This window comes from Mesoplodon densirostris, chromosome 3 (genome assembly GCF_025265405.1).
Source record: "Mesoplodon densirostris isolate mMesDen1 chromosome 3, mMesDen1 primary haplotype, whole genome shotgun sequence".
Taxonomy (NCBI): domain Eukaryota; kingdom Metazoa; phylum Chordata; class Mammalia; order Artiodactyla; family Ziphiidae; genus Mesoplodon; species Mesoplodon densirostris.
In genome coordinates this window covers 163,646,179-163,665,037 of record NC_082663.1, presented here as the reverse complement: position 1 = coordinate 163,665,037, position 18,859 = coordinate 163,646,179, and the positions used below count along the sequence as shown (strand labels likewise).

At 41.9% G+C, this 18,859-nt stretch overlaps 1 protein-coding gene across 6 annotated transcripts in view; it reads left to right on the top strand.

Annotated features, from left to right (window-relative positions):
• KCNIP1 (potassium voltage-gated channel interacting protein 1) overlaps window positions 1-18,859 on the top strand; it is a 348,470-nt gene that overhangs the window by 323,831 nt on the left and 5,780 nt on the right. For 3 of the 6 annotated variants that reach the window (XM_060092544.1, XM_060092545.1, XM_060092546.1), the window contains exons 2-5: window positions 13,519-13,643; window positions 14,405-14,474; window positions 15,869-15,939; window positions 16,664-16,771. In XM_060092544.1, coding sequence (XP_059948527.1) covers window positions 13,519-13,643; window positions 14,405-14,474; window positions 15,869-15,939; window positions 16,664-16,771 — 374 coding nt within the window. Of the gene's footprint in view, window positions 1-8,589; window positions 8,623-13,518; window positions 13,686-14,404; window positions 14,475-15,868; window positions 15,940-16,663; window positions 16,772-18,859 lie in introns of those variants that run through there. The other 3 variants (XM_060092542.1, XM_060092543.1, XM_060092547.1) reach the window with 2 other exon arrangements.

Here is an 18,859-nt window from a genome sequence, read left to right as displayed (position 1 = left end):
CCATTTCGACTCTTCACCTCTTGTGTTTTATTTCAGTCCGCACAGAAAAGACAAGCAGGACGGAGCCTCCCCAGACAGTCTCATGCAGGCTGTGCTTAAGCGGGGCTGTGCAGGGGGAAGGGGTGGGGCTGGGGGGTGGAGGAGGCCTTCGTGGTAATGACCTGGACCCTGAAACAATTCGGAGAGGCAGCGGCGCTTTTTAACAGGCAGTCTTTCCTTTTTTTAATGATGGTTTCATTTTACATTTTTATTGGCCCTGCACTGATTGTTCTCGGGCTCTCTGATGGGATATGAGATGCACTGACAGTTATAGAAATCAAAACATTAATAAATCACGAAGTTCATAACGTCTGATTTGCTTCTAAATGAGACAGAACTATTATCACCATAAAGTTGCACATAAAATAGGCCCAATTGTGATGTATTGTATAGTCTAATCAAAGGCATTTGAGTGAATAACCTTTCCACCAAAGAAGGAAACAATCAAAGCTGAATAACTTCATTAATAATTCAAGGTGTGTCTGCCAAGTCTTCATTTATTAAGTGCACGGTTAACAGGCTTCCGAGCTGAGTCCTGGAGATGACACCTTGCCACCTTCTCCCTGCCTCTGGGCAGGCAGGCAGACATTCTCAGACAACCTGGCTGCAGTCCTTGCATTTGGCAGCTCCTGTTGCAGTTGAGGGTAACATCCAGTTCCCTTCTCCAGCTAAGAAATGGACCATAGCAATGCACACTGTGTCTGGATTATTAAGGGCAGAGGACATGGAGCCAGGTAATAACTCTAAGGGAGGAGAGGCAGGAAATTCTCTCAATGACTGGCAGTTATTATGTCTATTTGCTAACACCACAGGCCCTGCATTTCTGGTGTCTACCACCCACAGAAACTCTGCCCTGTTCCCTGGCAGTCTGCAGACCGAGATGCTTAACAGCTCTTTCATCCAGAGTCTTGTGTTTGCTTATGTCCATTGCAGTTAATATAGAATGATAATATTCGCTTTAGCTAGTTAATGTCCAACCTGAACTGGCAACTGGGTGCCTATCTGACAGAGTAAATCACAGAACAAGAAAATTTTCCTATATCGAAGAGAAGCACACATAATTAACTAGATCCATCAGAAAAGTAATCATGACCTAGAAAGTGTCTAACAAACATGATTATTGGATTCTGCTGTTGAGAATGACCCTTAAAATCACAATCTTAATACACTAGAAGGTGGGAATAACAGTTTTGTGCACCTACTGTATGCAGAGAGCACTTTATATATCTTATCTCTTTAGATTCACAGCTACAAGATGGGTATGATTATAACTCAAATTAGTCTAATGACCACATATCTCCTAGGGACAGTGAGATGATTAGATCAATTCTAAAACTATTAGCATGCTCTCTGAGCTCACCAAGACAGGCACTTAATATGAGGATACATTAATACTGAATTCCAGAAAAAGCTCACTTGGCCAGTCTCCATTATTTCCCTGCTTGTGATTATTCTGTATGGCATACAGGAGTTTATTTTTCCACTAACAAAGAAAGGGTTTATTTGGTTGGGTTACAGGGGCTAAACCTACTCTGTGAAATTGAGTATTTCACTAGTATTGAACTGGTTTTCAGGTCTTTAGTACATGAATTTGGGATAGTTGAGCATAAGGCAGTTCTTCTAAAATAGTAGTTATAATGTGATGGAGTCAGGTCATACTGGTGAATCATGGGTTTCACTTCCCAAATCCATATTCAGTGACTTCATGTTGATAGTCTGAACTAGGCTATGATGGGAATATTTGCTCCAAGGATATTGGAAAATTCTATCAAGCAGGCTTCTCCCCCACTCCCCCAAGAGCCAGTTGTTAAACACTTACCAGCACATCAAAGCAAGCCCTCTGCTTGGAAACCATCACTCAGGAAGTTGTCAAGTTATCTGGATGGCAGTTAACTACTCTTCAAAAAGCAGACTGAAAGACTGACACCTTAGCCTGACCTTGATCCAATGAGTTTCCATGAATGAGAAAATTCTATGCCAACTTAAGGTAAGTCTTTTTTGTGTGTGTGGTACGTGGGCCTCTCACTGCCGTGGCCTCTCCGGTTGTGGAGCACAGACTCCGGACACGCAGGCCCAGCGGCCATGGCTCACGGGCCCAGCCACTCCATGGCACGTGGGGTCCTCCCAGACCGGGGCACGAACCTGCGTCCCCCTCCATCGGCAGGCGGACTCCCAACCACTGCGCCACCAGGGAAGCCCGAGACAAGTCTTATTCACATGGCAATTTTACTTTCCTTTGAGTAATTCCTTCAGTTTCTCTCTGTATCTTCATTTTTCCATCTTAATACTAAAAGCATCTAGACACTATTTTTTCCTCCACCTAATTTGCAATAAATCATTTTAGCCTCCCAGTCAAGAGAAGTAACAAAATCCCACCCATGTAATCCTCTGATTTCCTGCAGAAATATTCTAGAACCACTCATCCTGCATAGTATGCCCTCTGTCCCCAAAGCAGGGCAGCCACTGCTCATTAACTGACTGTCCCCATGTGCTGGAATTTCAGAGCAATGTCCAGATGAGACCAAAGGAGACATGGTGGGAGGTTTCCCCACTACTTCCTGAATACTAGCTGGTGGCAGGATATAACTAATTCCCGCCTAGAGCTGTAGAAACTGCTGGAGCTACCTAAATAAATCATCAAAAGTTTCATCCGGGGACACTTTTTCCAGACAAAATGGTCCACTTACAACATTATATAGAGATTTTTGCTTGTGGTTGAGACACTGCAGTGAGCCTGACATTTATTTCTACTCTGCAGCCTGGTCGGGGGCTTAGCTGGACAGAAGTGTTTGCTTTGGAGATGAGGGGACACAAGAGTCCCTAATATATGTAGCCTTGCTCCTTGTCCTGAAATACCTTTTAGGGCTCCTTCTTCCTGCCAACCCTGGGACGTAGGTGACTTAGTTCTTTCCCAGGAGTTTCTCTGTTTTTTCATTCTTGGTGAAAGCTGTGTGAATGTTACACGGCCACACAATCAAAAGAACGGTGACTTATGTCACAATCTGTGTAGTGATTTTGTGGACTTCTAATAATTGCATTACATTCCTGACAATTTCTACCACTACCACCACCCCCAAGAAGTGCAAGGTGCATCTGACATGCCCCTTCCACACACCTCACCCAGTGTGCTGATCTGAAGGCCACCCTCAAAAACACCCCCATTTGAGGAGAAAGGTCAGAGAACTGAAATACTTTCTCTCTCTCTCTCTCTCTCTCTCTCTATATATATATATATATGTACATATATACATACACACACACATATATATACATATATATATATTTCAAGTAAGTATATATATATATTTTTTGAGACATTTAATCTGGAAAACCTCCCATCTGATGGAAGTAGCAGTACTCAAATATTATTTTTGGTAGGACTCTGTTTTCTTCAGAACATTTTCAGGAATAAGGTGTAAATGAATGAGAAACATATAAATTCAATTTTGTTTAAAAGGGTCAGGAGGGTTTCAAGATTAAGAGAACCAATGCTTGGAGCAAAACATGATTTGAGTTTTATTGAACCAAGAAGACTGAAAAAAATGTCTGGAACACTCAGAAAAATCTTTATCAAGGCTCAGCACTCCTGAGACTCATCGTTAAGTTTATAAAATTCAGAGCTGATGAGTTGTGTGCTGTGTGTGTCTGCTTGAGCTTATGACTCACCTCTAAGCCTTGGCTCTAAGAATCTCAGCTTCCAGGATTATACTTAAGGGTCCAAATGGAGCTTATTTCCGCCTCAGCTCCACACAGACACCAACAAGGATCTTCACCCCTGATTACCTTGGGTTAATCTGTCAATCAAAAGATGGTGTTAAGTTGCCCAGAATAAACCAACAAACTATGTATAGGGGAGAGTAAAAAATTACATTTTCAAATGCCAGCATGCTATCACTAATATAGTCTCCAATGTAACGAACATAGTTTAGGCAACATTAAAAATGAATCTCTGGAAACACGAAAAATATGATAAAAGAGATAGCACAGCATTCAATTGCATGCACACTGTCACATAAATTATTTGCAGCTCGAGTATGTTATGCTCTTTTAAATTTCCCTCTGGGTACAGTTTTAATGGCATCCTACAAGTTTCAATATGTCATATTTTCATTGTCATTTACTTCAAAATACTTTCGATTTCCATGAGATTTCTTCTTTGATACATGGGACACTTAGGAATTAGAACCATGTTGCTTGATTTCCAAACATTTGGAGATTTCCTTGTTTTCTTTTTACTCTTGATTTCTTGTTTAATTTCCCTTTGGACAGAAAACATTCTGAATAATTTCAGTTCTTTGAACTCTTTTGAGATTGGCTTTAGGAGCCAGGAAACGATCAAATTTGGTAAGTGTTCTATGTGCACTTGGAAAGGGTGTGTATTCTATGATTGTTGGGTAAAGAGATCTACATGTGTCAGTGAGGCCAAGTTTGTTCATTGCATTGCTCATATCTTCTATATGCTTATTGATCTTTTTTTTTATCAGTTTCTGAGAGAGGTGTTTTAAAATCTCCAATTCTGATTATGAATTTGCTATCTCTCCTTTTGGGTCTGTTAGCCTTTGCTGTATATGTATTTTCAAGTTATATTCTTATTGCATACTAATTTAGAATTTTGTTATGTCTTCCTAGTGAATGGCCCCTTTCATTATGAAAACTCCCTCTTTCTCTCCAGAAAAGATTTTTGCCTTAAAGTTTATTTTAGCTGATGTTAAAATAGCCATGACAGGATTTCTTGATTCGTATTTGCATGCTGTATCCTTTTACATTCTTTTACTTTTGGCTTTGCTGTGTCTTTATGCTTGCAAGCAGCATTTAGTTAAGGTTTGGTTATAACTTGAAGATTACTCTCTTGTATGGAAGATTTTCTATTTGTCTTGTATTTCAGCAGTTTTACTGTGATGTTCCTAGGTGTGGTTTTTCTTTGTGATTATCTGCTTCAGGTTTGTAGTGCTTCTTGAATCTGTGGCTTGATTTATTATATCCATTTTTTAAATTCTCATTTATTTATCTCTTCAAATATTGCTTCAGCATCATTCTTTATCTCCTTCGTTTTTGGAACTACAATTATACCTAAGTTAGAATTTTTCATCATGTCTTATGCTCTTATCTGTACTTCCCATTTTTTTCTCTCTTGTGCATCAGTAAGTATATTTTTCTCTCAACCTATCTACCAAATCATTAATTTTCTCTTCATCTGTGCATAACCTACTGATAAATTGGTCTATTTAGTTGTTAATTTTGGATAATACACTTTTCATTTCTAGAATTTTAAACTTACTTTCTTGTATATATTCTGGTCCTCTGGTAAAATTCTCCACCTTTTTATCTATTTTCTTGAGCATATTTCATTATTATTTTAAAGCCCATGTTTGATTGGTCCAATATCTAAATCCCATAAATCTATTCCTACATTGCTATATTCTATCTTTTTCTTTTGGCCCTGTCTGTTAATATGCCTGGCAAGTTTTCAATGAAAAGTGGACATTAGAATTAAAAATCTGTAAACTACCTAGCTGAGCCTTCACCTTCTAGGAGGTAACAGAGTAGGGGCAGGTAAACTTAATCCAAACAGGGACTGAGCTATTTTGAGGCTGGATTTCAATCTTTGTAAGGCCTGATCTATTTCTAACTTGTTCTTGCTCCTATAATCCTTTAGGGGTCAAACTGAAAACCTGGGTGTTTACCAGGAACCCTCCTCCTAGGAAGACCCAGAACTCCAGCACTTAACTCCCAACACTGTAAGCCTGCCAAAAGCTCTGTTTGGCTCTACCACATTTTGGCCGTGGCTTTTGCTCAGTTTCTCATGACCTGTGTCACTTAGGAATTAGCAAAAGTCTTGAGGGAATAAGCAGCTAGGGCTACCAGGCTCATTTCTCTGTGGCCCCTCCAGTCTGGGCCCCTCAAGTCCTGAATGTCTTTGTGGCACTGATCCAATTTTTGTCTTCCCAGATTGCTGAGAGTTCTGCTCACATTCTTTGCTTAGCAGACCATTTTTGCTCAGTTTCTCAATCTCATTACCCATGCCACTTTAAACGCACTTGAGTTAAAAAGCAGCATTGATTGTCAGACTCACTTTAATGAGTTTTTCTTCCCTCCAGAATCGTGGCTTCTAAAGTTCAGGCTATCTTGGTAGGTCTCCAAACAGATGTGATTTTCTTAATCCTCCTTTTCTAGCTTTTCTCAGTGAGAGGTCAGCTCTGCTACAAGAAAGCTTACAATTCCAGGGCCTTTTCTGCTTCTGTGCCTTTTCATATGCTGTTCCTTTGTCCCTCTTCCTTCAAGACTCAAATAAATTATCACCTCCCCTTGAAATCTTCCCTGCGGCCCCTTCTGGTCCCCTCCATCCAAGTGGCATTAGTTAAGAGCTTCCTCCTCTTGGCTCCCAGTGTCTTAGCCATATCCACACTGCTTGGAATGATTTGCCAATGAAGAATTCCAGACCAGCAATTCACAATATTCTACAAACAGGAATATTATATTTGGCCCATGCTGTATGTATAAATGTTAAATTCATTGATAACAGCTAGGAATCAGGACACAAATCATCTTTTAATAGTAGCATCTCTTGAAAAATCTGAAGATCTGGACTCACCAGGCTTAAATTCTACATGACAACAACTGGCTGCATAACAGCTATTTCCCTTTCATGGGGCTATGGCTCTCCAGTTCTCAGTCCCCACCACTCTCTATGGTTGTACATGCATCATCCAACTCATCTAAATTACCTACCAACTAATATTGGCATTTGAGTTTGTAATTCTTGGTCTATGTGTGTGCCCTACCCATCAGTCTAAGAACTCCATATGAACAGACATTATATCTTTTCATCTCTCTCCCAATACCTGTCACATTCCTGGCATGCCAGAGAAGGTCAGCCCATAGTTTTAGACATATCTCTGCAAGAATGCTACCCTAGCATTTTTAGAGCAGTAAAACTATTCTTTGGATACTATAATGGTGGATACATGGCATTATACATTTGTCAAAACCTACAGAACTATACCACACAAAGAGTGAACTCAAATGTAAACTATGGGCTTTAATTAAAAATAATATATCAATCCTGGTTTTTCAATTGTAACAAATATACCACACCTATGCAAGATGTTAAAATAGGGGACACTGTGAGGGTGGGGTACATAAGAACTCTCTATTTTCTGTGCAATTTTTCTATAAACTTAAAACCGTTCTAAAAATAACCTCTACTAGTAGGGCTTCCCTGGTGGCGCAGTGGTTGAGAGTCCACCTGCTGATGCAGGGGACATGGGTTCGTGCCCCGGTCCAGGAAGATCCCACATGCTGCGCAGCGGCTGGGCCCGTGAACCATGGCCGCTGAGCCTGCGTGTCCCAAGCCTGTGCTCCGCAACGGGAGAGGCCACAACAGTGAGAGGCCCGTGTGCCACAAAAAAAAAAAAAACAAACAAACAAACAAAAAAACCTCTACTAGAAAAATAAATACAAATGCTACCCATCAGAGTGATAAAGGGGGCAACTAAATCCAACAAAATAAGTTTCTCCCATGGGATTCAGGTCAGGAGACAAGAGCAGAAATACTTACCAAAGGACACCCACCTATACCACCGCTTTTAGGGGCAGCAGGAAAATAAGCCTTTCCTGCCTGGGGCTTTGGGTAAGGAGTGACTAAGACACACTTAAAAGTGGTGGCTGGTCTGCCATATGCACTCTTGGTCAGGGATACTGGAAAGACAGGAGGAAGTTCACATAATAGCCTACAGAGGAAACTAGGCTGACCCCCAAATCGGTCCAAAAAGGCCAGCAGGAGGGCAGCAAATAGAGCCTGTTTCCCACTCTCTGGGACCTGGATCCACCCTACTCCACCGTGCAATGGAGGATTTTCCAGGTCTGATGTTTTTCCTTATGTTTTACGTTCAGTGTAATAGGGGATTTTGCCTTCAACCGCCCTGCCCACTCATCCAAATGTGCTAATTCATTTCTTCAGTAGCCCTTTTTCCTCTTCTGCATCTGTGTTACTTATCAAGCTTGAGAAGGAAAGAGAGAAGCAAAGACTTGTAGATTGTAAGCTCCATGAGAGCAGGGAACAGAGTTGTTTCATTCACTGAGATACACATAGTAGGTACTTCATTGATAGTTGTTGAGTGAGTGAATAAAGAATCCTGCAAGAATGCAGCTTCAAATCACCAAGTGGCAGAGTGTGGCAATGGGGCCTCCGTTGTGGAGGGTTATCTCATAAGCCACTCTTCAATCAAACATGCAGGTATTTCCAAGTCCCGTCCACATCCGTTCATCCTCTGCCCCACCTCTCTTCGGGCTGCATGGCTGCATGGCTGCGGGCATGCTCAAGGAGCTCCCTGCCGGGAGCCATGGGCACTGCAAGGTGACCCGTTGCTCTTGCCTGTTCTGACCATGGGAGAAGGTCAGTCCCAGCTCTGTTAACAAGAGACTTCTTTGCATATGTCAAGCTGGATGGTGACCTGGACACCCTCAGAGCAGACTTTCCATAGAAAATAAAAGCGTGTTTTGCTTGTTTGATGAATGGTTTTGGTAAAATGTTTTCTTACTTTTTCTTAGACATCGCCTGGTGGCATTACCAGTATCAGAGAGGTAAAAAAGTTTAAACTAACTTGACTACTTTGGTCACATTACTTTCAGTGGGAGAGCTTCTTAATCAGGTATATATTTTGTAATTAGTCTTCTCACTGACCAACTTTCTGTGCCCCTTAACAGCAAACCCCACCTAAATAGAAACAGTTGGAAACATTCTTTTAGAGACAAGTTACAGGAAAAATTTTGCTCCCCTTAAGAAACTGATATGTTTTTCTCTCACAGACAATAAGATATATGTAAAATCTCAGAGCCAATTTGTGGCTCAAGTGTAGGAACTGCTTAGAACGAATGACCTGAATTTCTATGTTCTCTTTTTCCCCCATGGTCTCGACCTCCTAATTTAATCAATATGTTCTGAGGCAGTTTTTCCTATTACCTTATCTCTTTTTATTTTATTACATGTATTTCATATAATCAGCTTCAAGTCCTTTGTGAAACAAAGCAGAATGTGTTTAAATAAAAAAATAGTGAGGAAGAGAGAGGTGGTAGACTGGGTGATGTGAGGTAGGAGAATGGTAGTGGGTGGAAGGGCAAGTGGGTATAGATCAGGAGCCAAAAACTCAGATGCCTGCAGGACCAAGCAGGGAACACAACTGCAGTAAGCGAGCCAGGGGTGAACAGAGGGCGCACTAGAGGCTTTCACTGCTCAGAGGGCTCAGCCCCTGCTCAGCTCTGATAAGCTGTTACCTTGTGAGAAGTTGAGACCAAAGTTGTCAGAGAAACCCATTTTCCAAGAGACATCAGCAATCCAAACTTGTGCATGAATCTCTCCACTTTAAATGTTGGAAATTCCAAACAAAATTAAAACACATTTTATGGGCCACACAAGACCTATCTTTGGACTGTGTTCATGCCAATTACCAACACATTTTGTAACCTCAAAACTAAATGGGTGGCTTCCCTGGTGGCGCAGTGGTTGAGAGTCCGCCTGCCGATGCAGGGGACACGGGTTCGTGCCCCGGTCTGGGAGGATCCCACATGCCGCGGAGCGGCTGAGCCCATGAGCCATGGCCTCTGAGCCTGTGCGTCCGGAGCCTTTGCTCTATAACGGGAGAGGCCACAACAGTGAGAGGCCCGCGTACCACAAAAAACAACAACAACAACAACAAACTAAATGGGTGGTTACACAATCCAATCCAGAGACCCCATGATGGAGAAAATATTTTCCAGTACAGGAAGAATGAGAGGGTCACAGCCATGGTCTTTGGTCGTGTAATGGTTATGGACCTAACAGAGGAGACCCTCAGCAGAGAGAAGACCAAAGACTTGGGCCGTCCTATTGCTCATAGTCTAAGGGCCTCACTTGTACACGGGCACAGAGCTTGTCAAGAGCAGAACTACTGCAAGGATGGTTATAATCAATTTGCAGTTTTGTGCTCGAGGGAAGCAGAAGCCGTTGTAGAGGCACATGGAAGCCAGATCTATAAAACAGGCCCTGGACTGGCTGGATTTGAGGTCCAGTTCTGTCACCAGCTGGCTATATGACCTAGGACTCAGGCAAAGCCAGTTAGTGACAGAGTGTGGAAGACATCTCCTGTGCTAGAAGTCCTCAACATGGGCTCCATGTGTTTGAAAGATACAGGAACTCATGGAAAGTATAGGCAAAGTGCCATGGTTAGGTGCATTTTCTCTTTCTAAGAGGGCCTATCGCTTTCATCCACACTCAGAAGAGTCTGTGACCCCAAAACATTAAGGTCCACATAATCTGAATCATCTCCTCCAAACTTTCCTTCAGTCTGGGAATTACCTGTGTCGCATCCTCTACAGTTGGTTATTCTATCTTGCTTTAACTGCCCCCAGTGATAGATTGTTCGTCACTTTTTAAGGTACTTACAGTTAGAAAAACCTTGATCTGTTAGGACCCCCATCTTCCTAATATTCTGATGGAGAGGGTAATGTTCCCCTACTTCCCACCACACACAAAGTTTTAGTGGGACAACGGGCATGAAAACATTTTACAGAGTAAAAGTAGTTTACAAACAAAAGGTATTCTGATTTATTCTTGTTAGGTAGTGATCACCATTGTATTAGATCTCTGGGTTAATTTTTATCTTTATCATCCAAACTCAACCTGACTTAGTAACTGGCTCAATATTATTTTTAATAATAAAAATAATAATAACAAGCAACACCTGGCCTCAGAAACTCTTAACAAACCTCAGAAGAAACTGTCAAGGAGGCTCACATCTGTTAATTCTGTTTCCTCTTCCTCCAACCAGAGAGCTGGGCCACCCTCCTTCCCTTTGTGGGACCGCCTGGATAGCACTCAGAGGCTCCCCAGGGGAAAGCAAGGATTTTAAAACCTCCACAGCCCCTTTCAGAGTTTCTTCAGAATATATTTACAGTGGCCAGAACCATGAAGCATACAGAGAAAGAGAAGTGAGAGCCCATGTGAGGGAAAAGAATGCTTAAATTATGCAGAAGCCGTTCTAGAGGCACCCATAAGGCTGCTACGAGTGTAGGCAAATTAAATTAGTGTTTTCCATTCCCAAATCATGACCATGAGAGTCACAATCAGCACATTTTTATAAAGGAATGATTAATTTGAGAACAGAGTATATCCCACATTACTGAGGGAAAGTACCATTTCATGAAATGGTACTCTATTTCATGAAACCCTTGCTTCAAAACATTTTATAAAATTTTCCCTTTATGTATACTGGATTGTGATGTAAATTGTAATTCTTACTATGAAACACAGTAAAAAAAATTCAAGAACCACTGGTTGAAGCCCCTAACACCCACCGTGTGGGCGATTTCCCAGCATCAGCATCTTGAATCCCAAATATGTAAATTTCCTTCAGCAACTGATGTTACTTACCATAGTCTGACAATTAGAGGGTGATGAAGAAGCAAAACAAAACAAAAGCTTAGCAGTCAATATTCAGATGTTACAGAATCTCTTCAATACAGAAACTGATCCTGCTGGTCAGACAGTAAACAAACCAGTTCTATCTTAATGAAGTGGTTTTAATATTTGATATATCTATAACCAGGGCATTTTTAATGAAAGAGACAGTTACCAAGTGCAGTTTCTGAGTCAGAAAGATTCTCTCAAACTTCCGCAAAGAGATTTCCCTGAGCTTGTGAAGAATCTAATCACAATCAATACTGAAAAAGAAAATCTTTTAAGCTTCTGGATAAGATAACTCGGAAATGTATACTAGATGCCTTCAAAAGTACACCTTTTCTTCCAAAAATACATTTGTGTCTTCCTTATTTACATTTTAATATAACTTTCACCTCTTTTCAGGGTTAAACATCTGTGCATTTTTAAAAATAAAATTGCTATTAAATCTAATGCTAGGAAATTTAAACCAACAACTTGAATTCTAATTTTAAATGAGTTGAAAATATATGTGAGTATTCTGAATTAGGCTTACGTGGGGTTTTTTGTTTGTTTGAGAATGCTGCAGTATTTAAGTAATTGCTACTTGTTAGCTAGAAACATAACAGTATTTAAAGGCTCTATTCAAATTATAAGGAAATTAGCCACTTGCAGCTATTCTGCATAAACAGAGTCTTATTTATATTGAATAATCTGCTTTACTCTCTGTAGGATAAGATGATATGTGTTTCCCAGTATGTAAGAAAGATGACAATTGGGAATTGTTACCAGGTTCTTCTGTCTCTCCCTTGGAACCTTACCCAAATGTCCATTACCTTAGAGAGGAGATATAAGATATAAACTCACTTTGACGGATTCCTTTTGCATTGAGATCAGAGTCTTAAAGGAAAAGTGACAATTGCGGAGAAAATCTGATGCAAAAGGACTGACACTGGCTAGGGAAATGCACACAGCATAATGCACCTGCTCATCCTGTTCTCTCAGATAGAAACTCAGCCTATCTTCACTCTCCATCATCATGGAGTGATGCCCATCTCATCACTACTCTTGCCAGCCCATATTTACAGTTGTTCAATACATGGATTTGGTGATACCTGCATGGCAATAATGGGCCAAGAAGGTTAGATGGCAATTGATTCTTGATTGGAGTAAATTTATAGAAAGCATTCTGGCAGCGCCCAGAGGAAAACACTCACTTACCTTCTGTGATGGTAAAACGTTGAAAGTTACACTTATATAGATTTTGTGATCCTACAGTAGGAGATGGACAGAGCAATGGGATGCTTTAAATGACACTTTCTAAATAACTAGTGCAAAATTGTATTGCATTGTATAATAGTACGTGTAGGAGGGATAAACTACGACTTAAAACAACTGTTTTTAGAGCCCTTCAAATACTTCAGAAACTTTCATTTATATAAAGTAGCTCCCATTTAAGTCATTTTCCTATTATTTAAGGATGTCTGGTAGATATTACAATACCGGGAAGGGCATTCACATTTTTAAATTAATACTTAACATGCTGTAATTTGTACTTTTTGCCAAATCAAGCTAGTCTTCCTCTAGTTTCCTAAATGGTGAGAGTTTACTCCATGGTTTTTTAAATAAATTTGTCTCCCTTTGCTGTTTGGAGGATGTTAGTCAATCTGCTCACTTACCTGTGTCTCTAGAATATTCAGATGGTTCAATGGGCAGCAAACTGAATATGCAGAGCAATTATTTTGAAAGAAAAGGAAATGTTTTCCTGTGGACTTATCTTTAGCACTTCTGCCCTCATCTCCACTCGGAACACGTTTATCTCCAAGGCTGAAGCTCCCTCCCTAGGTGGTATCCGACACAGCTGGAGTAATGGCTGGACTGATGGTAAGACAGAAAGTGACTGAGCAGGGAGGTGGGGTTCAAAGCAGGAAGGTCATGTGCAGTGTGACCCCCAGCCCATGACCCTATGTCTCAGGTCACCACACCACCCTTTTGACAGCCCAGACTGTGTGCTGACAAGTGACCACCAAGGTTAGCTGCTTCCATGCCATCTCCTCTGGTTCCAGATAAGATTGAAGACGAGTTGGAGATGACCATGGTTTGCCATCGGCCTGAGGGACTGGAGCAGCTTGAGGCCCAGACCAACTTCACCAAGAGGGAGCTGCAAGTCCTTTATCGAGGCTTCAAAAATGTAAGACCCACACGGCCTCTGAAGGCCCGGGCAGGATTTCCCGTTTGGGACTAAGCTCTCCCAAATGCCAAAGGGACCCATCAGAGAGATTTTTGCACATGTGTAGTTGTAAAAGGAAGGCCAAATCTATAAAGGAAACAGGAGAGCACGGTCACCTGGCTAGAGGAAGATGCCAGGCAAGAATGAGGCAGTCTCAGTAGATGGGAAACTGGCCAACAGCCCAGAGACTTCACAGGATGGCACAGCCTTGGCCCAGATACTAGCCTTAGCATAACCCATTCACACTGTCAATATTGTTGGTGCCCCAGAAATGATGGGATTTAGGTCTGCTGCTAACCAAGCTCACAGACTGAAGTACAAGCCTGATAGCCAATGTATTAATTTACCTCGTTATTTCATATATTTAACCTCATGATAGCCTTGCTGGAAAGGTACTGGTAGCCCCATTTTACAGGTAAGTACACTGAGAATCAGAGACTGACTCACTCCAAGTTACAAAGCTTAGAAGGGGCTGAACCAGGATCCAAACCCAGGTCTTTCTAATCCCAAAGCCCAGACTCTTTCCACCTCACAGTGCCTGTTCTCTGATGACATCTCATCATTTTGCAAAGCAGCTTCAGTCCTAAGGTGGAACTATCTCCCAGCCACTCACCTTGGAGATACGGAGGTGCACAGGTGGTTGCCCAGTCCCTGCCCACCAGGGATCACAAGGAACCCCAAGGCTCTCAGACACTCCCACTAACTCTCCCCCCTTCACACAGGAGTGCCCCAGTGGTATGGTCAATGAAGAAACATTCAAGCAGATCTACGCTCAGTTTTTCCCGCATGGAGGTGAGTCCGATCTTGAAACAGATCCCTCCTGGCTCCCTCTCTTCATCCTCTGGCAGCCTTCCTTCATGTTCATACTTCCTTGCTATCTGCCTCCTCTTCAAGGTTGGGGAGAACTCAGCAGAATTCCTCCCTTATTGCAAGGTGTGGAATTCACTAAAGCTTTAGCAGAAAAGAGCTCTGAAAATGGACCTTCTCCCAGAGAGGAGAGTGATAAAGCAATATCACAAAATCTCCTAACAGCTCTATAAAGCTGCGATCCGGGCAACTACGTCTCAGAGAGGCTAAGCAGTTCACGAAAGATTGCACAGCTACTGAGTGGCAGACCAGAATTAGATCCCAAAGTGTCTGTCTAAAGCTTTGCCATGATAGGCCTACCATTGTGCTATACTTCATCCTTTCCTTAAAACAGCTTTCCTTGAAAAAGAACTTTAGTAAATACCAGAGACTATAAAAATAAAGGAATCCAAAAAGATGCAGGTTGAATAAAATTGTGCTTATAAATCAGGTTAGCAAGTGTGCCAGGCTCACAGCCGCTATGTCACTCTGCCTGACTCCTACAGGAACCTGCTCTGACCCCACGGGTCTGGGGCACCAGAGGCTCTTCCTGTGGCTTCAATGTGTCACATGCCAACTTACTTCCTGCCCCAGGAGCCATCTCCTGCAGGACCCCTTCCCCGGGTCCTGATGAAACAGAGATCCAAGTGTCCCAGACACTTCTTGGGCTCCGTTTCTCATGGACCTCTTCAGCAGCCTTCTTAGGTGTGGGACCCAGTACAGGACCCCTCCCCCAGCTGGGGGCAGCTTCACCCCATGCAGGCCCCAGAACCGATGTTTGTTGAGTCCTATGGAGCCACTCTTATATTGAGTTTTAACTGTGTGGCAGGCTTGATGATGGTTTTGATGCTATGGCTATGTGAAAAGTTTAACATTGTGCAGAGATGGGAAGGTGAAGCTCAGAGAGGTTGTGTTAGATGCCTGGGGTTGCACAGCTAGGTAGTAACAGAGCTGCTCTCCAAGTCCAGGTCTGTCTGCTCCCTAATGGGTGCTCATTCCGTGGCATTGTGCTGCCACTCAGAAGAGCACCTTCTCCACACAAGTACCGTGTCATTCACCCAACAAGAATTATACACATAGACAGGCAGGAGCGTCTCTCTCTGGGGATGGCTAGACTTAGGAGCAAGGGCCTGTCTCAGCTCTTGCCAGAACTTCCCACCTAAACCCCAGAAAAGCCAAACAGGTCCCAGGTCACAGCAGCAGTTTTTCCCACTCTGTAATCTTCTCCTTTCTATCACCCTAGCATCACTCTCTTCTCTTTCTTACTGTTTTCAAGTGATCTCACTCCCCTCTGCAGGACCCCTGCTCCCATCACCTGCTTTTCCTTCTGTGCCTTGCAGATGCCAGCATGTATGCCCATTACCTCTTCCACGCCTTCGACACCATGCAGACGGGCTCCGTGAAGTTCGAGGTATGCTTGTCTCTGAGAGGCCCCGGGTCCCCATCACTCTTCCTCTAAACCATGGAGATGTTAGGAGAAGGAGTGGACCATCAAATGCTTCAGTCCTTTACCATTTAACAAGGATTTCCTGAGGAGAGAAGAAGCAACTGCACTTACCCTCCAGGAACTCAGGACCTCAGGGACTAACGATAACAGTCTAATCGCTCACATACACACCACGCTGACCATGCTGCAGTCTCTGTACTTAGTGCTTTGCATGTATTAACTCATTTAATCCTCACAGTAACCCTAACAAGGTAGGGTTCTATTATTTATTATCAGTTTATAGAAGAGGAAAGTAAGGCAGAGAGAGATTGAGTGGCTTTCCCAAGGTCAAACAGTAAGTGGTAAAGGAGGGCTTTGAACTCAGGTGGTATGTTTCCAGAGTCCACGTTCTTAGCCAGATGATGCCACCACCTGTACAATAATTGTAGCCATGGGATAAGGCAACAGTAGGTGTCAGTACACACTGAGCTCCGTTCTTCCTCCAGAAGTTCCTTCCCAAAAATGGGGCAAGGTAGGCAATGGAAGGGGGGTGGGGCTGTTCACTGAGCTTGGCCACATCCTTCTGGGGACAGAGGACCTGGGAGATACCATTCTGTAAAAGCAGTCACAGAGTCTGACCCAAAGACAGAGCTTCACCCCACCCGATGGCTCGGTGGTTAATGTCTCTCATGCCTCTTCCACTTCTCAGGACTTTGTAACCGCTCTGTCAATTTTACTGAGAGGAACCGTCCATGAGAAACTAAGGTGGACATTTAATTTGTATGACATCAATAAAGATGGATACATAAACAAAGAGGTAAGTGAACTGAGGCCAGGGGCATGAGAGAGCTACAGGGAAGGCACCTAGTTAGAGAGAAAACAGCCTTAGTCATGAGGATGAAATGGTCCAAATGAGGAGGGATCTGCTTTGGGGCAGAGGCGGTTCCTGACAAAATGAAGGTCACCTTTGACACACACCCCCATTGCCCTACCCTGCCCTGTCCACGGGCACTCAAGAAAGGGTTAAGCAGATTCATTCACTCTCACTTATTCAATGCACATTCTAAAGGGGGTATAAATAATTTATTTCAGTGTAGAGTAACTCCTCCCATGGGAATTTGCATTTTAACAAGTTAACAGCCACAAGTTAAAGGTAAAAACTGGAATAGTAGCATTGCAGGCATCACCTAGAAGAGAAAAGGGAGATCTTTGAGGAAGAGGAGATTCCAGTTGAATCATATTAGCCACAACCTATTTTGCTTACTAATAAAACCTCAGAAGGGGGTCAGGTGCAGCCATCTCTAAATAAATCATCACAAATAAATTTCTGAATCTTCACTGCTTGACACTTTTAGAGCCTCAAAGTATATGTGGTATCTAGATAGTGAAATACCCACAGGTCTATCTCAAAACTCACTTTGGTATCTACTGTATCCTGGTATCTCAGTCAAAGCTTGGATTTAGCATCTTATAGCATCCCACTTCCTGAGCTCCTATGTGCCAGGCACAGGGCCTGGAGTTACAAATGTCATCTCTAATCCTCACCTGAATACTGCGGGTTTCTCTCCAATTTTCATTCCTCATTCATTCAGTCATGGATTTGCTCAACATATATTTGAGGGCTTATTAGGTGTTCTAGGTGCTGAAGATAAAGTGGTGAACAATCCCCGAAATGTGAAAATCCTAATATCCACTAATAGCAGATGTGGTAAGAATTCCAGTAAATACATATAATGGAATGACAGGTGGCGATTTAAAACCATGTAAGAGCAATAAGATATAAAAATTTATATGTTACATTACATTTTAAAAATCACTTTATACAGTAGTATGTATAATATTATCCCAACTTTGTAAATAATTAAATGCTTCTATATATACTCAATATATTATACTCGAAAATACTCAAATACTACTTTACAAAATATATAAGGACCCTAAAATGAGACTTATAACAAGATCTTCAACCTTGATTCAACCATTATTCCATCACTGAATAATCTTACTAACTCCTGCTCCCTTTTTTTAGTTTGCAAACTAGACAAAACTGTCCCCATTAAAACTCAGCAGACCTTTCTGGATTGCAGGATTAATAAAGTACTCCTTAAAAGGAAAAGAAAGTGTGAATAAGCAGCTTCTTAGAAAAGATAGCTGGATCTTCCCCAGGCAGTCATTTGGAAATAGTTTCATCAAAACTGTAGGCAATGAAAATCCTGAGAGAGCAATCAAAATTTATCTTTCAGTCTTTTATGTTATAAAAGTTACCCAGGAAATAAACCTATAGCCATATGGGTGTTAAGGACTCGTAACGCATACATCTTTAATTAAACACATGGATAGAGGTATGTATTTCCTAGTTCTGTCCATTGTTAGGACCTAAGAGCAATGACACTCCCGGAGCAATGAGTAGACCTAGCCCCCAGACCTTGGTTTACAAATATCATTCTCCAATAAAAGGAACCAGCCTCCTTGGACTTGGTTGATTCCAGGCCTGGGAAAGATAAAATACAAGAAGATGATCCTGGAGCACCTTGCAGTGCTGAAAAAATGGGAGTTCTATTTAAAAAAAAGAAAAGATGGCAGTGTGGGGGGGCGGTATGTCAAAAGACCACAGAAGTCAGCCTGAAGGAGTTCCAAACAGCCAAAGCCAGAACAATTTGAGCAACAAAATACAAATTGATAGTTTTGGGTTATAACCTATAAAATAAAGTAAATGTCCATGAGTCCTAACTAATATATATGTACGAATAATATATTATGTATTTAAATAAATAATAAATATGTATTTAAATCAATGAATACATAAACAAATGGGGGAGGGGAAGGACAACTCTTCCTTAAAGAAGAATTCCAATTAATAAACATAGAAGGAATAAAGGAAATACAAAATCCCCATTAAGCAAAC